This window comes from Malaclemys terrapin, chromosome 2 (assembly GCF_027887155.1).
Source record: "Malaclemys terrapin pileata isolate rMalTer1 chromosome 2, rMalTer1.hap1, whole genome shotgun sequence".
NCBI lineage: Eukaryota > Metazoa > Chordata > Testudines > Emydidae > Malaclemys > Malaclemys terrapin.
In genome coordinates this window covers 4,407,295-4,431,819 of record NC_071506.1, presented here as the reverse complement: position 1 = coordinate 4,431,819, position 24,525 = coordinate 4,407,295, and the positions used below count along the sequence as shown (strand labels likewise).

The following is a 24,525-nucleotide window of genomic DNA, read 5'->3' as shown; positions in this document are numbered from 1 at the left end:
GAAACACAAGAATTCAACTCACCTGAGTCTCAGTTGCTTGAGGGTTGAGCTAGCAACTAATATTCCAAGAGCTAACATGCATGTCCCAGCTGACAGAGGGGGAAAAAATACAACTTGCCCAACAAAACAATGACTTTGTTACCATTTAATCTCCAGTGTCTTGTGAGTGTTCCGCTCACCCCTCTCTGGAAGTGTGAAATAGCCCTTTACTTCCATTACAGCAAAGGATAAACTGACCTTTTAAATAGGGCGGTAACAACAATTTCAAGAAGCCAAACTACTATTTCACTCCTCTGAAGAAGCTCGTAACAGGACTGGAGAAACGTCAGCAAAAAGTAGATCAAGTGGTGAGGAAAATCTCAAAAGACAAACACCACGCTGCCAAGATCCAAACGAGCACAGGGGTAATGCTGGAAATATGGGAGCCTTTCAGACTGCTACCCTGGGGGCATTGCAAGAAGTTAGCTGGAGTAAGATCACCACCGTTTTCTAGCAAAGCACAGCAGTGGTGTCGCTGGGGAAGCCGCACAGCCGCAGAACTGCCCGGCCCCATAACCGCCAGGCGGCCTACATTAGAATTATTATTTTGCATTACTGAGGCTCCGCTCCTGCCCTGCCCCTTCCCACCGTTCGCTCCTCTTACCCCCTCCCCCATAGCTCGCTGCTCTTTCCCTCTCCCGCCCTCCCTGCATGGGTCAGGAGGGACTCGCCTGCGGAGCTGGGAGCTGCAGCCGCCGGATGCAGGGAGGAGGCGGCCCTGACTGAGTAGAGGCTGCCGCGGGCGAGGACTCAGCACCTCCCCTCCTCCAGTAACCAGACTTTGGGTGTCCAGTCAGTAAAGCTAACCGGACGCTGTCAGGTCCCCTCTTCAACCAGACTTTCCGGTCGAAAACTGGGCACTGGTCGCCCTACAGACACCAGAAGGGGAGGACATACATTATAAAGATGACACGGTTACTCAGTTTAAGACAGGATAGGACTAGGTGGAAACATGCATTTTTTGTAGGCACAGCTGCACATGTGGGACCTGAACGGAGCGAGGGAGGCAGCTGGCTGACTAGATTTCGGAAGGGCATCCCAAGCACGGTGGAATAAAAAAAGCACAGTGACACGAGAGAGAGAGAGCTAAACAAGCTAGGGAGGATGGTATCATTTGCAGATCTAAAGCTTCGAGCGCCAGCCCCCTGGGATTGCAAGGGCTACCAGAGCTAGAGAGGCAGTGCCTTATCGCTCAAGCACATCTCTGACTTCATTAGTCACAGTCACAATGAATTATGATGTCACAAACCCTGGATAAATCACACAGGAGAAGGCAGCTGGGTACTAGGAGAAATCTACCAACAAATATACTGACAGGCAGCAATGAAATGATAATGATACCCAGGACATTAAGAGCACGTTACACTCATGAACCACTGTGGGGGGAAAACTAATCAATCCTCAACACTCCGTAAGGTAGCTCCGTATCAATCATCAACCCCATTTCATAGATAGGTAAACTGAAGCACTGAGGTGAAGGCTTGTTATAGGCTAAAGGGAGTCCCTGTGCGAAGGCAGGACTAGAAATCAGAGCAGTGCTCAGTCCACTGGACCACACTGCTTTTCTTCAGAGAATGGAATGGCAGAGGGAAAAAATACAATTTAATCCTATGGTGACAAATAGTCTCTCTCCCTAGCTATATTTGTTTGCATGCAGCACTGGTTCTTTAACACTGGTCTCCAAGGTGAACTTCAAAGCTTTCCAAAGCAAACTGCTTGAGCGCCCTAATAAGTGACCAGGTATCTATGCAGACAAATTATACACATGTGTAAAGAACAGAGTTGCAAAGCAGGTGCCCCTTCCCTTACCTGCCAAGTCCTGAGTTCTAAGCTCTGCCTGTCGCCTACAAGGTAGTACCAGCTGATAATGGCAAGGCAGGCTGCAAGCCATGACTAACACTCAGGCTACGTCTACACTACGGAGAGGAATCGATATCAGATATGCAAATTCAGCTACGGGAATAGCGTAGCTGAATTCGACGTATATGATCCGACTTACCCCGCTGTGAGGACGGCAGTAAATCGATTGCCGCAGCTCCCCTGTCGACGGCGTTTACTCCTACCAGGGCTGGTGGAGTACGCGCGCCGATCCAGGCGGGTAGTGAAGACAAGCCCTTAGTGTGCTAAGATAAGCTTGTTTTATAGCTACCTCATTTCTCCACCTCCCTCCCCAATTCCCATTTGCTTGTTTCACCCACGTGTTGTGTTCTGTTGTAGCCTAGTCTGAAAGCTCTTTGGGACAAGTTCTACTTTTCCTTAAGTGTGTGGACAGCAAATAGCAAAAACAGTTATAGAATCATAGAAATGTTGGGCTGGAAGGGACCTCGAGAGGTCACCAAGTCCATCCCTCAGCACTGTGGCAGGACCATGTAAACCTAGATCATCCCTGACAGGTGTTTGTCTAACCTGTTCTTAAACCCTCCGATGACAGGAATTGTACATAGCTCTATAGAACCACAACTGTATTATATTATAACACCTAAGTTTAAGGACTCCTAAAAACTTTCTTTGACACGATGCCTACAAAAAAATTGACAACAGACAATCAGACTGATCAATAGCATGTGTCTGTTTTCTTGTACTCCCTGTCTGTATCCACCTGTTGTCTCGTCTTATAAGGTACAATGTAAGCTCTTTGGGGCAGGAGTTGTCTTTTTGTTCGGTGTCTGTACAGAGCATGGGAACCCTGCTCCTTGACTGGCTCCGGAGCACTCCTGCAATACAAATGAATGTCAGCAGCAGAATGGAGCACTCCAATAATAATTATGGCTCCACATTTCATCAATTGCTGTGCCTAGCACAAGCAGCCACTACAGCCCAAGTATGCAGAAAAACGTTTTGCCTGTGGGTTAGGGTTAAGATTATAGATTCATAGCTTCCAAGGCCAGGAGGGACAACTGTGATCAGCAAGTCTGACCTCCCATACAACACTGGCCTTAGAACATCTCCAAAACAATTCCTGTTTGAAATAGAGCAGATCTTTTTTTAAAAATCCAGTCTTGACTGAAAAGCCACCAATGATGGAGAATCCAGCACAGCCCTTAGTAAATTGTTCCAGCGGTTAGTTGCCCTCACTGTTCAAAACTGACAGCTTATTTCCAGGCTCAATTTGTCTCGCTTCAACTTCCAGCCATTGGAGTGTGTTAGACCTTCCTCTGCTAGACGGAAGAGCCCATTGTCAGATAGTTAGAAAGTTTTTCCTAATATCTAACCTAAATCCTCCTGGCTGCAGATTAACAATCCTTGGTATATTTGAAGATCTCTCAGATCCCCCTCAGTCTTCTTTTCTCCAGACAGGCACAAAAGATTTCAGGGAAGGAGGGGGGTAGACAAGGGAAAGAGATCCTGTTTTTAATGACAAGGAGCATTTCCACATTGTTATCTCTACCCACCAGACAGTCGCAAGCAAGGTGCACTCCTGCCTGACACTCCACTGGCCCCCTCTCCAGTAAGGAAATCTGTGTCCTCTCTGGTAGGTTCCACAATACTGCTGCATCCTCAAATGAGGAGAAAGGCTCCCTCCTCCTCCGAACAAGTATGGAAAAGCTGAAAGGTCTCCTGTTATTCTCAGGGCAGAATCAGAGACGTCCCCAGCAAGTCACCTAATATCAATCAGGCTATGAACCAGAGTGAAAGCAGGACCTCCCTGAAAGCAGAGCAGCTGGCAAACAAATAACCCCAAAGAACGAGTTACCTCAAGTATCTGTTAATATGGACTTATGAGTTTAGAGCATCCCTGACATCACCACAGTTCTTCAAGCTCATCTATGGTCAGAGGAGGACCTGGACAGAGTTACTATGTCCCTGCATGATTCACACAACCACCACATGTGATGGGAAAAATGAAATTTAAGACAGAAACCACAGCCTTTCCAAAACTCACCCTGCAGAGCAGGAAGAGATTAGTGGGAGGAGTGAAAGGAGAATCAATAAATCTTAATCTCATTCACAATGATCTGGAGCTCTTATTAAGTAAATTAATTTAAGTTAATTTAACTCGATCATGACTCCTGATCACAGTGATTTAGTGAGGGGGAAATTGCATTAGGAAAGGCCATGCTCACTAGATAGAAGAACGGAAGAAAATTAGATCCACTTAGCAATGTGAATTAATATGGAAATAGCAGGTGTAAATTTAACCTTATCGAGAGAGTGAAAATTATCTTCATAAATTTGTAGAAATAGCCCCCAAGTTGCTTATAAATCTATTTAAAACAAAAATATTACAAAAAGTGCAGTAAAATTAATTTAAAATATACTCCCATCTATCGCCTGCAGAAAAGTCAGCGGCAGGGCAAAGTTTAATGCAATCTAGCAATGAGGGGAGAAAGCAACCAATCACTGAGGAATTAGCAGTGGGTGCCTGTGGCCGGGCAACAGCAGCACCCCCCGCCCCCTGCCCACGATCCTGAGAGACACATTTGTCTTCTGTCTCTGGCCAACCGCTTCATGGGATTTGCCTGCATTGGAGCGAACGCCAGAGACCCCACCCCGTGCTGCAAACCGCAGGGTGGTTTCCCCTGAAGATGCACAGCAATACTCTTTGCAGAGTCAAGCTTTACAGAGCGTTCGGTGAGTCAGACATGTGGCCCCACCAGAAGTCCATTAAAGTGCCATATAAATCAAAGGGATTACGGCAGAACTGAAGGGCCGTTCCCATCCCATGCAGGCCCTGAACGATCTGAATTTTGATAGCTGGGACTTCCCCGTCCCTACGTGCTGCAAGTGCAGCGGCCGCGTGCACCCAGTGCTGCATTTAGAGCTATACTTTACAGCACCGTGGCTCAGGGCCAAACAGACATTAAAGAAATGTTTACAGTTCTCGGTACCATATCAAAGGGTAAAACTAAAAGGTTAATAAATCACCGCTGCTTAGCCACTCGACAAACAAGCTGCAACTTCATCTGAAGGAGGGCAGTGCGTGCATGTGCTAAATCTAACCACTGTCACCAACACAAAAAGTTGGCCATTATCCTAGCACAAGTACCCCCTGGCCTCCACTTACTGCTATGCAGCAGCAGTCAGACACACCTGAGATCCCTTTGCCTCAAGCTGGGCTTATCCCCAGCATCATTGCGCTCATATTCGGCTGTATTATTGAGTATTCAACTGTTATTTAATATTTACAGTAGCACCTCATGGTCCAAGTCAGTCTCGGGGCCCCATTGACCTAGGAGCTTTACAAACACATGGTCCGGGCCCCATAGAGCTTACAATTCACTAAACCAAGTAACACACAATGGGGGGCATGGAGGGGGCAGAGAGAGTATATTCCACGCAGAGAAAAACAATGCCAGTCATCATCACTTGCATCATCACTAGCAAACAGGGCAGCAGCGGGGAGATTTTTCAGTGGTTCTGAATTAGACCTCCTTCAAAATGAGCCACTTTTTAAGAGTGGGGAAAGATTAAATGTGACTGAAAAGAGGTCGTTGGACCATCGAAACTAGAGATAGATGAGATCCACTCACTTAATCCAGATCTCAATCTTCCTCCAAATAGTGAAGGATGACTCCCGGCTGGAGACGTCTCCAGTGCTTCATCCAGTCCACTTTTTAACAACCCGAACGTCAGATCTTCCCTCCTCCTTCCCCTGAGACAGTAGCTCACAGTCTAATAGATCATTTTTTTGTTCCACATCCAGGAGAATGTAATGGACATTGGAGTATAAGACAAATGTCAGAACTACAGAAAAAGCGTTTGCCATGTCCTGACCAGACGGTCCGTATGATGGATCGCACACAACGAAGGTAATAGCAAGACTGAATCAGAGATTTATCACTTCTTTAAAATATAATTGTTTTAATTTGCTGATGGCACTTTATTGAGATCTGTATGAAACAGCCATAAGATCTAAGCCACACAATTTAATGAAGTCCAAGATTAATAAGTATAAGATGATTCTACAAGTGGAAGCTCTCATCCAATCAAACCAGAACGATCAGATTACTTCTCTATAAAATGACGGCTCTGTTGAGTAAGACCGATGGTGTGACTCTGTGATCTCTGGTCTTAATCACTGTCTCTAGCCCCGCTCCTCCCCCATTTTAAACCACAAGTCCCCTCCTCTCAGTCAGATGCTCAATCAATTAGATGTTCAGATTGCATGGTAATGAGGAGTGTATGAGAACCTGAACAGAATCAAATCAAGGAGGGACTTGTCTCTCCATCATTATGGTTGAAGCTAGCTTCCCATTCTAAGCCTCGTTTTGTCCCATCTCAATAACATCACTGATATTAAACTTACCCATTTCAAATTTGACAGGGCTCATCTTACCAAAGAGCAGAAGCTTTTTTTTTTTTCCCCCTGCAAAATTTGGTACAAATACAAGTAACCTTCCTCTTTCTTTAGGGTTGCGTCTCCTAATCCTGAATTGGTCTCGTGAGTCAGATTCGCATATCAAGCTTTGTGCAACACGACAATGCTCCATACAAACAGTGCTGGACCACCACACAACACCCCCAAGTTGCACTGACTCAAAGTGATTTCAGAACCCTGATTAACCAACAAGTAGCGCTTACAGGATGCAAATCCCCCCCACCTCCGTTGATAAAATTGGGACAATTATGAAATCTAATGGTGCCACCCTCTTTCCAGGCCCCAGTTAGAGAAACATTAAGTGCAGAGACACTGAAGTGGCAGTTTTGTCCAGACCCTTCACAGAATATTTATGGTCACAAAAAAAGTAGAAACAAAAATCAATCTTTGCTCGGGCTTTCAGATAACTGGGCAGTAACAGGGAGAATGGTCATTTTAACAAGACTGGCTGTACCACATAAAGAAGGAAGCAACTGTTTCAACCAAAGTAGGTTCCCCTTAATGGATTTAAATAAAAGAGCAAGATTCACTCAATACTGCTTGTTCAGGATGAAAAGATACACTCTCCAGATATACCTAACTCGAGATAGGAGGGAGGCAACTTCCAGGCTGATGGGGATGTAATTGCTTTGGTTGGGGCAAGTTTCCTGGCTTATCACCATTCACTCTAGGGCAGTGGTTCCCAAACTTTAACAACCTGTGAACCCCTTTCACTAAAAGGTCAAGTCTCGCGAACCCCCTCCTAAAAATGAATATTTCCAGGGATTTTCTCCTTTACCCGAGTATAAATTACACTGGTCTACAATTTTTGAGAAGTCGTCTGCTTCAGAGATAAAATGTGCTATTTACTATGTATTTTGATGTGCTGAATTCAAATATGACAATTAAAACAGGGGCCCACCTCTTGTCCTGATCTCCAGTTTTGCAGCCAAAATAAAGGTGATAGCCTTTCTTAACCATAGTGGTTATACTGCGCTTTTGTGATGCAAAAGTCACTTCACCACAAACATAGCAGAAGTTATCTGCACTGTTCACACAAGTATGAGGCATCTCTGCTCACTTTGGCTAAACAGAAATGTGTCCCTTTGCAAAATCAAACACTGACAAATAAGAGAGCATGACACTGTATGATTTCTAGAGCTGATATAGGGCAATTTGTTCAGCAGAGTGATGTAAGCTTCGTTATGATTGCATCATCCATGACTTCTAGGAATAACATGATGCAATTCATATCATGTATGACGCAATACCAGCTTCAGATTGCATCATTCATTGTTTTGCCTAAAAAGCAAGTACTGTCCAAACCCAGTCACAGATTTATTCATAGATCCAGCCAAAGATGTATGTAGTCATTTCTGGTTTAAATTGAGATCCCTTCCCTTTATAACTTACTTATCCTCCGCCATTCCCAAGTCAAGGATCGTATATACTGACCCAATAGCATATCTTGAAAACTAGAGCCAATCAACAATTTTAAGCATCATTTTCGTTCTCAGTGACCCAGAATTAGTAAAGTTTGACTACTTTTATTTCAGAAGCATTTTGGCTGTAGAGCAGGGTTATAAAAGCAGTGATCTTGGAAATATAAAATTTGTTTTTATGACATGCTTATTACAAACTATTTATTATTCTTATTTGTCATTACAGTATTTTTATTACATTATGAAAACAGCAACACTCTTCCAAGATCTCACTTCCGTAGCTTGTATCATTTTGAATAAGCCTGTTATAAGACAAGGGTCCTATGCTTCATCAAGGAGTATCAGATGGGAAACAGTGCGAAGGTATTTAAGAAGCCAACTCAAAGCATTCCTCCTACACAAGCATTCAGGTCTTGAGCAGTCCAGGCAAACAAAATAGGCAAACAACGCATGTTACAACAAAGCTTAAACTTGTTCTTCATAATAATTTTAAAAACAATACTAGCTGCCTATTTAATTTTAAAAACAGCAACAAATATCCACCTCCCTTTCCATTTCTTATAAGGAGTCTTGAAGTTTAAATCTCCTCAGTGTGATAGATATGCTTGCTTTGATCTGCTTAGCTCTTGGAAGTCCAGGGGCTCCGGGCTGCTGGCCCGCAGCTGCCCAGGGTCCCTAGGGACAGCTCTGTCCGCCACTAGGGAATTTTTTCCTAGAACCCCCTGTAACATTTCGTGAACCCCACCTTGGGAACCACTGCTCTAGGGTCATGTAGCCATTGCAAACAAACCCCTGCAGATGCACAGAATGATCTGACAAATTGCAGTGTGAATAACAGTTATAGTGGACAACACAGTAAAGAACTCCTTGCTAGTGGCGACAGCTCCAGACAGAAGCGATCAGTTTAATCCCAAAACAATGAAGCATCTGGACTTAATTTAGTAAGCAATTTACATTTAACACTGGAAAAAACCTGAAAATAATTTATCCTGAACAGTTTGCTTGGCCACTATTTCCCTGTCCTCTCGGTTATGATTAAATGGCATTTTATTACTCTGCTCCTCCCTCTCTGTGAAGCTACTGCCAGAACCAGTGTCTGCAGCCATGACACTGATGAGAACTTGACAGATTTGATATTATGATTTCAGGGCAGAATCAAACCGAAGATGAGCTATCAGGACTAAACCTTCACTTACATGCAAATATCTACCATTGTAACTACCAACAACAAATTATGAACCTGTGAAATGCAAAGAAATTTAAGGCCTGCTTTACACTACAGAGTTGGGTTGGCTCAACTACGAAAGTTTCACGCCCTTTGTGATGTAGTTAAACCTACCTAAGCCCTGGTGTAGACACTGCTAGGTTGGTGTAACAATTCTTCCATCGAACTAGCTATCACCTCTCAGAAAGGTGGATTTCGTACAGTAAAGGAAAAATCCTTTCCGTCGCTGCAATAAGTGTCTACACTACTCCAGGTGTGCACTGCAGAGTTTCTAGTACAGACATACATTAGGCTAAAAATCTCAGGGTATTTGCAAGTTCGCAGTATACAAGCCCCTCTTCAAAACACCAATAAGAGATGTTCTAATTGGGCCAACCTAGAAGTAGCACAAGGATTGATTTGACTGTGTGATTTACTATCGCGGAATGACAGTCATGGGTATTTGTGGATTCTATATAGAAGATAAAATATGAACATATGATGATATCTTGATGGAAAAGCAATGGGGGCGGGAGGGGGGGGGGGGAGAAAGAGCAGGAAGAACCAGTATTTGGTCTGTTTGTGAACACAGAAAGTTGGTACATCTGGTTCATAAAAGGAAGGTGAATTGGAGGAGGGTCCATGGCTCAGTAGATACCTTCCATGAAGTGCAAGAGTAATTTGTAGACTAGTATGGACAATAGGGCATGTTCCCTGGGGGAGAGTGTGACCTCAGGACCTCTTGATGCCAACTGACAGAGGACACCAAGGTGCATGGTGTACAGGGATCCCATGGGTTCACCAAAAGGGGTCATTGTAAGGGTCTCTACTGAAAGCCTGTGTCACACTGGTTATTTAATCACCGAGAGATGTATGTACGGAAAATGTGTGAGGAGTTGTGTATGTATGCTGAAAATTATGTTTTCTAGGCCTTGTAGTTAAAGGCAGGTCACTCCAAGGTAGCGTGTCATGAGACAAACTTCTCCAGACAGGAGACGGGAGAAGCATCTCCCTGGTGAACCACTATATATTGTGAATCTCATAACAGAAGTCTATTAGCATTCTAATAGATTAGCATAGGCAGAAATGTTACCTGGATGTCACAAGTCGCCTTGTCTTCCAGCTGGGAACAGGAATGCTGAAGGATGACGACGAACTTGAAGGTGAAGCCACATTCTTCTTCACTATCCTATAGCGAGTCTGTACTACTTTATTAGCCACAGGGCTCCTTACAAGGTGCAAGCTGGACCCTGGAAGAAAGTAAGCAAAAGAACAACCTGAAAAGTTCTCATCCTTAGGATGCATGTGATTAAGGGTGGGAAGGAGGCAAGCCACCTACATAACCAGTTCATACTATGCAGAGAAGAGTGGCTTCTAGCTAAGACTAAGGAGAGCTTGTTAGCACTTCAACTACTTATGATCCCCAATTTGGTCAGAAAGTAATGCCCCCCCAAGTGTGCCCATACACACACGTGCACATGTACGGCACAAGCAATCAGATGTATTATGGGGGTGTTCATGTTTTTCTGTCCAAGGTAGGAACTGGACAAAATGGAACATTGTCTGTTGTAATTACTACATACTGACTGTGTCAACCCTCATTAAGCTCACATAGTCCATAAGCAGGAGCTAGACTAAGAGGTTCTAAGTTTCAGTAGGTCATTAATACACAAGTCTGAAGGATACGACTAGATAGCCAGATCTGTTTGAGAGAGGAGAAGTGATCGGTCCAGTTTGACAGGCAGAAGATATTTTCATCTTTGGTTATATCATTGCAGACTATTGACTGAAGCAGGCATTTCCCCACTGCATCTTAAAGAGTACAAATATTCCAGCCTTCCTACTGCACAATGGTCTTTTGAGACATTTCAAACACATTTAGAAAACACACCTTATCCCTGACATCTACATTCTGAATAGATTTATGTATTTAATCATTTCCATTTTCATAATATTTTGCAAGATGATCTATACGTCAGTTTTTAATGCAGAATGCTTCATGCAATTAACAGTTATATGTTTGACTCTGTTTTTCCTCTCCTTGATAGTTAGCAATTTTTTTTTTCACAGCTTTAAGGAATGCGTCTAATTGCCTGACTTTTATAACATACAGCTATAACTGCTCAGATAATTAAAGCTGACACTACATGCTGAGACTAAATCCTCTGGTTTTATAACTGATTTAAAGGGCTGGCTGTTTTTTTTTTTTTTGGAGATCTTCTAATTAAAATTATTGCAAGATGGAGAGGGGAAAACCAGACCCCACTTTTGTGTTTGCCCAATGTGTCCCTTGTTGGGAGAGGTGGGACTAGTGCTGCCCACAAGCTAAAATTTAGCATGTGGTAATAACAAGGGTGCTAGGGGCACAGAGCTACCACTGCAAGTGTACAACCACATTCCAGCAGTCGCATCAGTGCTAAGTACTACCATAGGCAGAACAGGTTTTGAGAATGTGATGGCAATAACTCCTGTGCCCTCTTGCACCAGAGCTAAAATACAGGTACTCATATTTCTAGTTCATTCAGAAGCTGGGTCCAAGAGCTAATTCAAATTCAGCAACTCGGTACCTCTGTTAGGATCTGGAGGGTAGAATAGCAGCATGAATCTCCCATCCCAAATTCAGACAGCAGTAAAAAATCTTTAACACATGGGATACGCAAGAGAAGGCTCGATAGTGCAAAATGTCACTGGAGATCTTAATAATAAAAATGAAGATAGCAACTTTCCCCCTGAATTATAATGGAAAAAAGATGATCACAACCGAAGAGAGCAATATTTAGGAATACCGAGATCGTCAACTCTGCCTGTTAAACGTTGTGCACACTCACGGCGCTACACAAATACTGTCGTCATTCTATACAATTGTGACAATCTGACAAGGGCTCAGTGTAAATAAATCAAGGCAAATCTGGCAGCACATTTCCCATACTGAAGCATATACAATTAGGACAATAATTTTAATCTACCATTTTCCCTTCCACTACCTGCAGCTTTTACAGTTATATTGTAGGTTTTACATTAAAAAATATTCAAATTAGGGCTGTCAATTAATCACAGTTAACTCATGCGATTAATTCAAAAAAATTAATCGCAATCAATCGCTGTTTTATTCGCGCTGCTAAGCAATAGAATGCCAATTGAAATTTATTAAATATTTTGGATGTTTTTCTACATTTTCAGATATATTGTATTCTGTATTGTAATTGAAATCAAAGTGTATATTATTTATTATTACAAATATCTGGCACCTTAAAAAATGATAAATAGTATTTTTCAATTCACCTCATACAAGTACTGTAGAGCAATCTCTTTGTTGTGACAGTGCAATTTATAAATGTAGATTTTTTTTTGTTACATAACTGCACTCAAAAACAAAATGTAAAACTTCAGAGCCTACAAGTCCACTCAGTCCTGCTTCTTGTTCAGCCAATTGCTAAAACAAACAAGTTAGTTTACAATTACAGGAGATATTGTAAATAAGAGGGTAGCGTTATCACTAGAAAGTGAGAAAAGGTATTTGCATGGCACTTTTGTAGCCGGCATTGCAAGGCATTTACATGCCAGATATGCTAAACATTTGTATGCCCCTTCATGCTTCGGCCACAATTCCAGAGGACATGCTTGCATGCTGATGACGCTCGTTAAAAAAATAATGTGTAAATTAAATTTGTGACTGAACTCCTTGGGGGAGAATTGTATGTCTCCTGTTGTGTTTCACCGAGGTTCTGCCATGTATTTCATGTTATAGCTGTCTCGGATGATGATCCAGAACATGTTCGTTTTAAGAACACTTTCACAGCAGATTTGACAAAATGCAAACAAGGGTACCAATGTGAGATTTCTAAGGATAGATACAGCTGAAAATACAGTCCACCTTGAGAGAATGCTTAAAGAACTGAATGCGAAAAGTAGTCAAGTCGGATTAATAAATGAACCAGTCGAAAACGAGATATATGAGATCAGATGTTCTGCCAAGAACCCAAATAACTCTTGGAGGAGAGCAGATCCAAGAGGTCGACAAATACGTTTATTTGGGCCAGGAAGTCAACATGCGCCACGATCAGAAAGGCGAACTGTCGCGCAGAAAAAAAGCTGGATGGTGCGCATTCAACGACATCAGGGACATCCTCCAAGGAAAGATCAGCAAAACAACTCGTGCAAATCTTTTTAACTCGTCCGTGCTTCCAGCAATGCTATATGGCAGTGAAACATGGTCGCGGACGAAGACTGAAGAACATCAACTGTCTGTCACACAGAGGGCGATGGAACGAACATTTTTGGGCATTTCGCTCCGCGATCGCATCCCCAATGAAATAATTAGGCAGCAGTCTGGAGTCCGAGATGATGTTGTCGAAAGCAGGCTCAGCAAAATGCGGTGGGCGAGACACGTGGCCCGACTCAGTGACAACAGATGGACTGCAGCTATATCGGAGTGGTATCCGCGAGAACTGAAATGGCCACGCGGTCGGCCTCCAAAGAGGTGGGGTGATTTCTTAACAAGGAGATATGGACAAACATGGCGAAGGATGGCCAGAGCGAGAGAAGACAATATATGGAGATATACTGGAAGGGACCTCGAAAGGTCATCGAGTCCAGCCCCCTGCCTTCACTAGCAGGACCAAGTACTGATTTTTGCCCCAGATCCCTAAGTGGCCCCCTCAAGGATTGAACTCACAACCCTGGGTTTAGCAGGCCAATGCTCAAACCACTGAGCTATCCCTCCCCCTGAAGATTGGAAGACGTGTTGTGATCAGTCTTAACTGATGAAGGACCGACAGTCTACGCAGTCTACGCAGATACAGCACTCAACCCAAGGTTTAAGAATCTGAAGTGCCTTCCAAAATCTGAGAGAGATGACGTGTGGAGCATGCTTTCAGATGTCTTAAAAGACCAACAGTCCGATGCAGAAACTACAAAACCCAAACCACTAAAAAAGAAAATCAACCTTCTGCTGGTGGCATCTGACTGAGATGATGAAATGAACATGCGTTCGTCCGCACTGCTTTGGATCGTTATCGAGCAGAACCCGTCATCAGCATGGACACGTCTTCTGGAATGGTGGTTGAAGCATGAAGGGACATATGAATCTTTAGCGCATCTGGCACATAAACATCTTGTGATGCCGGCTACAACAGTGCCATGCGAACACCTGTTCTCACTTTCAGGTGACATTGTAAACAAGATGTGGGCAGTATTATCTCCTGCAAATTGTAACCACACTTGTTTGTCTGAGTGATTGGCTGAAGAAGGACTGAATGGACTTGTAGGTTCTAAAGTTATACATGGTTTTATTTTTGAATGCAATTATTTTTTGTACAAAATTCTACATTTGTAAGTTCAACTTTCATGATAAAGGAATTGCACTACAGTACTTGGATGAGGTGAACTGAAAAATACTATTTCTTTTGTTTTTTACAGTGCAAATACTTGTAATCAAAATAACTATAAAGTGACCACTGTATGCTGTATATTCTCTGTTGTAACTGAAATCACTATATTTGAAAATGTAGAAAACATCTAAAAATATGTAAATACATGGTATTCTATTACTGATTAATCGCGCGATTAATTCTTTTAATCGCTTGACAGCCCAAATTCAAATGGTTAAAATCAGACCAAACAATACTTCTCAAATACAGCAAATGCAGTGGTTCAAGCATGCAAGTAGGAAGTCCTTTGAGAGGACTGCATGATTGAGCTTCTGATGCAAACCAGCTCATTTTGGCAAGGACATGGATATTGGGTCCAAAGACTACGGGTTTTGGTATATGTTTGTACAGTGCTGAGCACAAAGGGGCCTTGATTCCTTACTGAGGCCCTTACTTGCTACCACAATGTAAATAATTAATAATAAATGCACTGAAATAATCTTATGTACTGTTATGTCAATAAATAGCCTCAGCACAAAACACATTATAATGCTTTTTAGGGTGGCGGGATTCTGCTGTAGGGAGATCTACAGATCTAATGCAGTCTGCAATTATCAGCAAGCATTAATAAAAATAGCAGTGCTATACAGTATATTAAATACCAAACAGGGTACATTAAGTTAATGTTAAGTATTAAATACCCACAAAAGCCAGGAAGTTAAAGCCAGCAGCTTAAAGAGCTACTGGTGCCTTTTAGTAAAAAATTCTGCTTAAACAAACTCCCCACAGATCTATAAATCAAATCAAATATTCCCAATACTTTTCTTCCTTCTCTCTTAATTAACAATTATTTACATTAAAAAATGTTCTTTGTTTCCGAGATATTCCAGCCCCTTGTTCCCCACATAGAAGTCTATGGTTTTGACAAGCATTTCCAAATCAACCAGTTCTAAAAGATAACCAGTAGGGAATAGGAAGTAACAGGCTGCAGGCAGTGGGGAAATCTAAGGCCCTGTCTACACTTGGGACATTTAAAAAAAAATTTCCCATCGCTGCAGACACCAGTTCAGTTCTACCAAATTAGCTATCTTGGGAGTGCCAGTGGAAACAGTTCCCATCGGTGTTTTCAGCACTCTCTCATCTCACCTTGATCACAGTGGGTCTAATTGACATGATGTAGCTAAATTAGTGTTAGCAAAGTCCTGCAGTTACAAAATTTCCCTAATGTAGACAAGACCTATGAAAGAAAGATCCTGTTGTGTTGCAAATCTTCCTAGCACTAAAGGCTTTGAAAGGGGATCGACTGAAAATGTAGAACAGAAACGGGACAGTTTCTCATCTAAACAGAATGTTTATCAAAGTTTCCCCACACTGAACTTGTTAAAAACGATTGTAAGCTCCCCAGAGTAGTGACTGCATCATCCTGTGTGTCTGTAAAGCTGGTTTGAGACCTATTATAATATAATTTCTAATATTATTGAGCCATGGCCAAGTTAGATTGTTTTGTTCATGGACATCTATTTAATTTAGTTATTTTGATTTAAATAACTAAAAAACACCTATCCAAGACTTTGGATGCGCTAATGGACCATTAACAATATCTCAGCAACATTAACATGATCAATTCAACAGGCGCTCAAGCCAGCCACCTACAAAAACTCTTTTCCACCCCTTCATTATCTAAGACGTATACCCTCAATCTTTTCCAAAGCCCTATCTAACAGATCTAAACTATCCCCTGATCTGGCCTATTTCAGACCAAGTGCGGGGGAGCAAACTCCAGATTCCTCACAGAGAGCTTTAGTGATGCCAGGCCTTCATATGTTTTGCTATCCTCTAGCAGAAAGTCCAGAGTTGGAACTAAAAACTAAATGACTCCACTTCTCTGAATGGCCTCAAACAAAGCCATTCACAATTCATATGAGGACATGTTTCTGGCCAAGCATCTATAATATCACAGAGGTTCACACTGGAAAGCAGTTCTGCCTCTCCCCCTTTAGAAGGGGAATATAATGGTAGGGCTGACCCACTCCACACATTTCATATCCATAGATTTAATAGGACTACACTTAACATTTCAGTAAAGCTTTTTATGGATCTTAAAAGTCACGAAGCTATTTTACACAGAAGTCATGCAGAAAAGCAGTGGCAAAAATGTGAAGAGAGCCCAGGAGTCCCTGGCTCCCTGTTTCTCCTTGCCAAACATTAGACTACATCTTATTTCTAAACTTTCACACGTGTTTCCTTGCATGTAGAATCACAGAATCATAGGGTTGGACGAGACCTCGGGAGGTCATCTAGTCCAACCCCCTGCTCAAAGCAGGACCAATCCCCAACTAAATCATCCCAGCCAGGGCTTTGTCAAGCCGGGCCTTAAAAACCTCTAAGGATGGAGATTCCACCACCTCCCTAGGTAACCCATTCCAGTGCTTCACCACCCTCCTAGTGAAATAGTGTTTCCTAATACACAACCTAGACCTCCCCCACTGCAACTTGAGACCATTGCTTCTTGTTCTGTCATCTGCCACCACTGAGAACAGCCGAGCTCCATCCTCTTTGGAACCCCCCTTCAGATAGTTGAAGGCTGCTATCAAATCCCCCCTCATTCTTCTCTTCTGCAGACTAAACAAGTGCAGTTCCCTCAGCTTCTCCTCGTAAGTCATGTGCCCCAGCTCCCTAATCATTTTCGTTGCCCTCTGCTGGACTATCTCCAATTTGTCCACATCCTTTCTGTAGTGGCGAGCCCAAAACTGGACGCAATACTCCAGATGTGTGGCCTCACCAGTGCCAAATAGAGGGGAATAATCACTTCCCTCGATCTGCTGGCAATGCTCCTACTAATACAGCCCAATATGCTGTTAGCCTTCTTGGCAACAAGGGCACACCATTGACTCATATGCAGCTTCTCATCCACTGTAATCCCCAGGTCCTTCTCTGCAGAACTGCTGCTTAGCCAGTCGGTCCCCAGCCTGTAGCGGTGCATGGGATTCTTCCTTCCTAAGTGCAGAACTCTGCACTTGTCCTCGTTGAACCTCATCAGATTTCTTTTGGCCCAATCCTCCAATTTGTCTAGGTCACTCTGGACCCTATACCTACCCTCCAGATTATCTAGCTCCCCCCAGCTTAGTGTTATCTCTGAACTTGCTGAGGGCGCAATCTATCCCATCGTCCAGATCATTAATAAAGATGTTGAACAAAACCGGCCCCAGGTCCGACCCCTGGGGCACTCCGTTTGATACCGGCTGCCAACTAGACATCGAGCTGTTGATCACTTGCCATCGAGCCCGACAATCTAGCCAGCTTTCTATCCACCTTATAGTCCATTCATCCAATCCATACTTTTTTAATTTGCTGGCAAGAATACTGTGTATTACTGTGTAATATGTACAGATCCCTGTAGGAATTTGCCTAAGCATGCTACTTGCATATTTGAAATATTAGCTGACTCTTTACCTATGTTCTGACCTTATACAATTATTTAAGTTGGGAATTTGTCAAATACATTAAAGTTATTTTTTTTTTCGTTTTGGCACCTTTACAAGCTCTCGTAGCTGCTAATCAATCAGACAACCAATCAAACTCTTGCCTGACATCCCTCACTGCCTTGCACTTACAAGTGAGGTAAGAAATAGAAGTCCCAAATTGTGGTGGCTTTCAGTTCCCCCTCCCCACCATTCCCAAAACACAGACAGACCGGCGCCTGGCAAACTCTATTCCACAGCGGTAATTGGATGTTGCATTCATACAGTAGCTGCTCTTCTGATACTGGTGTGCGCGAGTCTCTGGCATTAACCACGTTCTGAAAGAGACTCTCCGAAGCAGCTCAGTTTTCTATTATTACTTGCTAGCTGAGGGGTTTTGTGTAGATAATCATGTTATTTAGATAGGATGTTGGTTTAATTCCCTTCATTACAGGCTCCCAGGGTTGTAATTTTTTTTCGCCGCATGATGTATTCCCTGTGGCACATTTCACTCAAATCAAACACTTTACGCTTTTATTACAAACAATACCCCAGCGCCTCCCGTTATCAGCCCAGCACACACACGCACGCTCCTTGCAGAGATCCAGAGGTCAGTTCTAATGACTAATCGATCTCATTAGCTTTCCTAATTAAAAACTTTACTACCGCAATGGAAGACAAACTACAAAAAAACTGCTTGCATCATATTTGAATGGGATATGAGCACCATTTATCAGCCAGGGCTCACAGCTCATGCACACCAGAGTGCTCCGTGCATTGCTGAGATGGTGGTTTTACTCCGAGACATGCCTCCCCCGTGAACAATTCACACCAACCACACCCAAGGAGAAGAGGAAAGGAGGAAGGAAAAAACCTGGTTTGGAAACTTAGACACCTTATGGCTGACCTTCACAATGGCACCTTATTGCCATAAAAGTCTTAAAGCGATACTTATGTATGCATCCTTCCCAAGGTTCCTTATGAGCTGATGGAGTCAAAGAACCAAAGCGTGCCTCTCTTTCGACTCAGCCTTTTAGGAAGACGTTTGAACACTGTAACATCAAGGTGGCAAACCTCTCTGGTTAAGCTTCACAATAATATACTTTGCACTTACACAGCACATTCTAAGTGTGTCTGTGCATTCACTCAGACACACAACACTCATGAGAGCTAGGGAAGCATGATCCCCATTTTACAGATGGGAAATCTGAGGTGGGGGGGAGAGAGAATAAACATCCTTTCCTAGCATCACATAGGGAGTCTGTGGTAGAGCCAGGAACAGAACTCAAACTCCTAGTTCTTTGCCTTAACAATGGGATCATTCTCAAGGCTAGTGTTCATCTTCCATCGGCTTCAACCATCAGTGATTTTCATTTGTTTTCATTTTTCCTCCCCCCAAATTAATGAATAGCTAAAATGAACGTTCAAAGTGAGGGGAGAGGCTAAGTTTTTTATACAAAGTGACAAAATAGGATTGTTTCCCTAAAACCAGAATTCCTTAGAATGGATTTGTATGTCCACATGTTCACATGTACATGCGTTCATCTTGAGATCTTACATCCCCTCCAAATCGGGTGAACATGGAAAAAGACTACCTCCTTCTTATTTATATAGCACCCTTTATCTCAAAGGCTCCAACCACTTACATTTTACTTCTCCATAGCTACCATAGAAATCAGAAGCGGGAAAGACATTAACCAGTCTAGTCTGTCTCCCAGCCAAAGCAGGATTCTCCTCTACATTTTTCAGCAATTTCTCCAACACAATTTTCAATGAACCAAAAAATGAGACTTCCATCTCTTCCTTGGGGAGAATGTGCCCTCGTCTGCTGGATCTCGCTGTTGGGCTGAGGAGCCAGGAAAACTTCCTAAATTCTCTGCTGCATAATTTCTTATGCCTACAATCACACAGGAGCTGTACTGACAGAAAGGCAGCACGTATAACCAGATGATGATAACTCACCACCCTTTGTTTATTTCTGCAGATCTTTGTTCAGTTTACTACGTTATTTCTCTAGAGATAGAATATCGTTGGCACATGCCCAGAGTACCAATAATCAAGCATGGTAAGTAGAGAAAGACAGTAAACTAGCAGCCATTGTTGGGATAGATTAGCTAATCATCTAAACTGGTAGGGTAAATCCTATGTTCCTAAAAGTGAGAGGAATAAAGTACCCGAATGATCAAGGTACAGTGCAAGGATAAAGTCTGGGAGCTGGGATTCCCAGAGACAACAGATTTCAATTCCTTTGTAAAGGAAAAATGCAAGGACCAAGAAGTGGGCCAGTCGGGCTCTGTAAGATGCTCCAACATCTGAGGGTCACGAGGATCCACACTGGAAACAGAGAGGGACTGTGGACCCCTTGTGGGGTCACAAGGGGCCATTAAGACTTGCAGCGAGAGAGCCACAGGAGCTGCCATCAAGACAGTCAGGAAGGGTAGGCACCAAACTGAACCCCGAAGTCAGTGGAAAATGGGCAACAGCAGAAGTGATGTGTTTATTTTCCGTTACTTGGAACTCAGTTCAGGGTAGGGGAGCCCTCGAGGGCAATGAATGCCAGGGTTAGAAAATGAACAGCAAAGGTGGTACGGCTACAGCCATTCAGGGCTTTAGGGGAATCGCTGGAAAGAAGGATGAGTTAGCATTAGCCTAACAGGCTTCTACAAATCTATCAGGGAAGACAGGCGGGTGAAAAAGCAGGAGGCAGATGAAACCAACAATAATTCTAGTGTGGCTGAGCCCCAGAGCCGCCTGTTTCAAAGGCAGCCTGTTAACAAGAAAGCTAAAGGGGGGCAAGTATAATATACCATAGATACCGATCCTGGCTCTGATTCTGCTTCCACTGAATTCCTTAGTGCAGGATCAGGGCCACAAATCAAATAAGGGAATAATTGAAAATCTTTACTGAATGTGTATTGTAGAGGTCACCTGGGGGGGTAACCACGAGAGCGAAGTTTACATTGAGACTGTGATGGTAAAAAACACACAGAATCACAGCCATAAACAGCACAGGAACGCTCGTGTCCGTTTTTAGTAAAACAACAAAGAGTCTGGTGGCACCTTAAAGACTAACAGATTTATTTGGGCATAAGCTTTCGTGAGTAAAAACCTCACTTCTTCGGATGCATAGAGTGAAAGCTACAGATGCAGGCATTATATACAGACACATGGAGAGCAGGGAGTTACTTCACAAGTGGCGAACCAGTGTTGACAAGGCCAATTCAATCAGGGTGGATGTAGTCCACTCCCAATAATAGATGAGGAGGTGTCAATTCCAGGAGAGGAAAAGCTGCTTCTGTAGTGAGCCAGCCACTCCCAATCCCTATTCAAGCCCAGATTAATGGTGTTGAATTTGCAAATGAATTTTAGTTCTGCTGTTTCTCTTTGAAGTCTGTTTCTGAAGTTTTTTTGTTCAATGACAGTGACTTTTAAATCTGTGATAGAATGACCAGGGAGATTGAAGTGTTCACTTACTGGCTTGTGTATGTTACCATTCCTGATGTCCGATTTGTGTCCATTTATTCTTTTGCGGAGGGACTGTCCGGTTTGGCCAATGTACATGGCAGAGGGGCATTGCTGGCACATGATGGCATATATGACATTAGTGGATGTGCAGGTGAATGAGCCCCTGATGGTGTGGCTGATGTGGTTGGGTCCTCTGATGCTGTTGCCAGAGTAGATATGGGGACAGAGTAGGCAACGAGGTTTGCTACAGGGATAGGTTCCTGGGTTGGTGTTTCTGTGGTGTGGTGTGTAGTTGCTGGTGAGTATTTGCTTCAGGTTGGGAGGTTGTCTGTAAGCAAGGACTGGCCTGCCTCCCAAGGTCTGTGAGAGTGAGGGATCATTTTCCAGGATAGGTTGTAGGTCGTGGATAATGCGCTGGAGAGGTTTTAGCTGGGGGCTGTATGTGATGGCCAGTGGTGTTCTGTTATTGTCCTTGTTGGGCCTGTCCTGTAGTAGGTGATTTCTGGGTACCCGTCTTGCTCTGTCAATCTGTTTCCTCACTTCCCCAGGTGGGTATTGTAGTTTTACGAATGCTCCGTTTTTAGTGTGGAGCAGGCCTCAATGTGTGATATAAACCCAATTTAGTTAAATCAGTGCAGCTGTGTGTGCGAACCTTCCTCCAACAGGCATAAGCAGAGTTACACCAGTATAACTGCACCCACACTAGGGCTTTTTCCAGCGTAGCTACATTGGTAAAAATCACCCCCTTAAATGACAGAACTAGGTAGGCCAGGCTTTGTACCAATTTCAGAGTATCCACACTAGGAAGGTTCACTGATTGAGTTAAATTTGTGCACAAATTGTGTGTAGATAAGACCTTGGTCTATTTCTCTAGCTGTAGGGACACACTGTACTCCTCCTTCATTTCAATAAGAACATAACGGCCATACTCGGTCAGACCAAAGGTCCATCCAGCCCAGTAGCCTGTCTGCAGACAGTGGCCAATGTCAGGAGTGAACCTAACAGGTAATGATCAAGTGATCTACGAACTATCCACTTCAAAATCCTAATTAGGGCTGCTGAAATGTTAACATTGTTATGCATGTCTAACACATCTCAGGACTTGTCTATATGGTGCGGTTAAGTGCTCTCTGGGGGTGTGATTTCTAAAGCCCTCTAATGTGCTTTGCATGAACTGGTCCACGCAGACCAGGCTGGTGCACTTTAATGTAGTATTGTTTCAAACAGCACTAAATTAAAGTGCACTGTTTGAGGCAGAGACTGCTACAGCGAGATTCAAACCTGCGACCCCCTGCATTCTGAAACCACTGCTTTAACCTGTTGAGCTACGAAGTTAGACCCCAGTTCCCCTCAGCAGAGGGAGGAGGTTGTTTAAGGCTGAGGAGTGCCACATGACCAAGGAAGGAGCGACGAGCCACCAGTGAGGAGAGATTGAACCAGGGACTGCTTTTCAGACCCTAGCGAGATTCAAACCTACGACCCTGGTATTGCGAGACCACTGTTCTAACCCCCTGAGCTATGGAACCCAGCTGCAGATCACCTCACCACAGGGAGGAGGTTGGTTTAGGCTGAGGAGCGTTGAGCCAACGAGGAAGGAGAGTGTTAAACAGAGACTGCTACCCACGCCCCAGCAAGATTGGAACCTACGACCCCTAAACCAGTGAGCACAGGCGGGACTTACACGGACCAATTAATGCACCACACATTAGGGCGCTTTAGAAATCAACCCCCTGTAGAATGTATTACCCTACCGTGCAGACGAGCCCTCAAATTCATTGTGTTTGTTCCCCCAGTGCTGCTCCCAGGCTGAGTTCTCTGCTCCCCTGGTACCCAAAATAGACCTTTCTTATCATGCTCCTCCTAGTGAAGGCAATTGGGGTTTCTTTCCATGCTGGACATTTTTTCTCCTTACTATAGTTATTTAATATTATTATTGTAGCACTCATTGTGCTAGCCACTGTACAAATACATCTGGAGATACTTTCTCTGTACCAAACAGACCACAACATAAGACAATAAATGATTAATAAAATGTGGGGGAGAGGAATACAATCAGATATAATTGTAATGTTTCAAATCCTTACCCCCCGCCACCAATAATAATCAATATATAAAGTACCAACTCTGCCCCTAACCCCATTAGTGACTGGCTGATTTCCTAAGTGGCACAGGTGGGTCTTGGGCACACATTTCCCAGGTTACCCTGCTTTACAGCAATCACAATTGTGGTGTCTTAGGTGGAGCCCAAAGTGGGCACACACAGTTCCTTTCTTTAGCTGCTGTCCATATCATCTGGCACAGGATTGTGGGGGAGAAGGGGACCTTTGGCAAGACTAAGTTTACTCCCAGGTATCAAGCATGAGGAGTGGGCACCCAAGTCCAGGTTTTACCTAGAAACTCCCACTTGACTGTCTGCTGTTACATAATCATTTCAGCAGAACCTGCTTGCCTGGCATTCTCAACGGCTCCATAGATCACATATATTCTCATTTGCAAGCACACCTGCAAAACAGGTTAAGAAGTTGTCCCACACTGTACAGCTGGTAAATGCAATGTTAATGATCTGCAGAACTCTGCATTATTGAGGCAGAAGACTCAGCAGGATTTTCCACAATTTGGCAGCAAAAGGAGCTAATGAAAGTTCAGGCTGCATGCAAAAGGCATCAAGCCACAGAACAAGCAACCGATAGTCCCTTTTTATAAGGTCCCACTGAGGCCATGCCTAGAATCCTACGTTCAGCTCTGGGCAACTCAATACCAGAAAGAGGTACATAAACGGAAAGGAATTCAGAGAACAGCAGCAAAAATATTATATAAAGGGCTTAAAAGTTTGCTATATTAGAGGAAAGCAAATGAATAACCAGTAGATACCACTCGGCTAAGCAACAATTAAACAGAGATAAGGTAACTGTCTAACCACAAGAAGAGGAATTATTTACGGTTGTGCAAGTGGTTACAACTACGAGGAATGGGATGAAACTGAGCAAAGGCAACTTTATGGCTGAATACAAGGAACAATTTCTTACCTGAAGAATAGTCCCATGGGGAAGCAGTGGACGCCTTATTGCTTGGGTCACAAGAGATTAGACGGGACAAAGCAGCAGACAACATATTATAGGGAACAATCCTGGGTTGGTCAAAGGGCTGTTAACTTAATGTGTGTCCACACTTCTCAGACGCACTGCTGCAGGGTTTGTTTGCAGTGTAGACACACCTGGATTGACTCTACAGTCTGTCTCTCTGATCT

General features: G+C 43.4%; 1 protein-coding gene across 1 annotated transcript in view; it reads right to left on the bottom strand.

Moving 5' to 3' along the window:
* The window catches only part of ZC3H3 (zinc finger CCCH-type containing 3), a 341,104-nt gene that overhangs the window by 203,164 nt on the left and 113,415 nt on the right, over window positions 1–24,525 (bottom strand). The window contains exon 4 of the mRNA XM_054018877.1: window positions 10,077–10,233. Coding sequence (XP_053874852.1) covers window positions 10,077–10,233 — 157 coding nt within the window. The remainder of the gene's footprint in view (window positions 1–10,076; window positions 10,234–24,525) is intronic.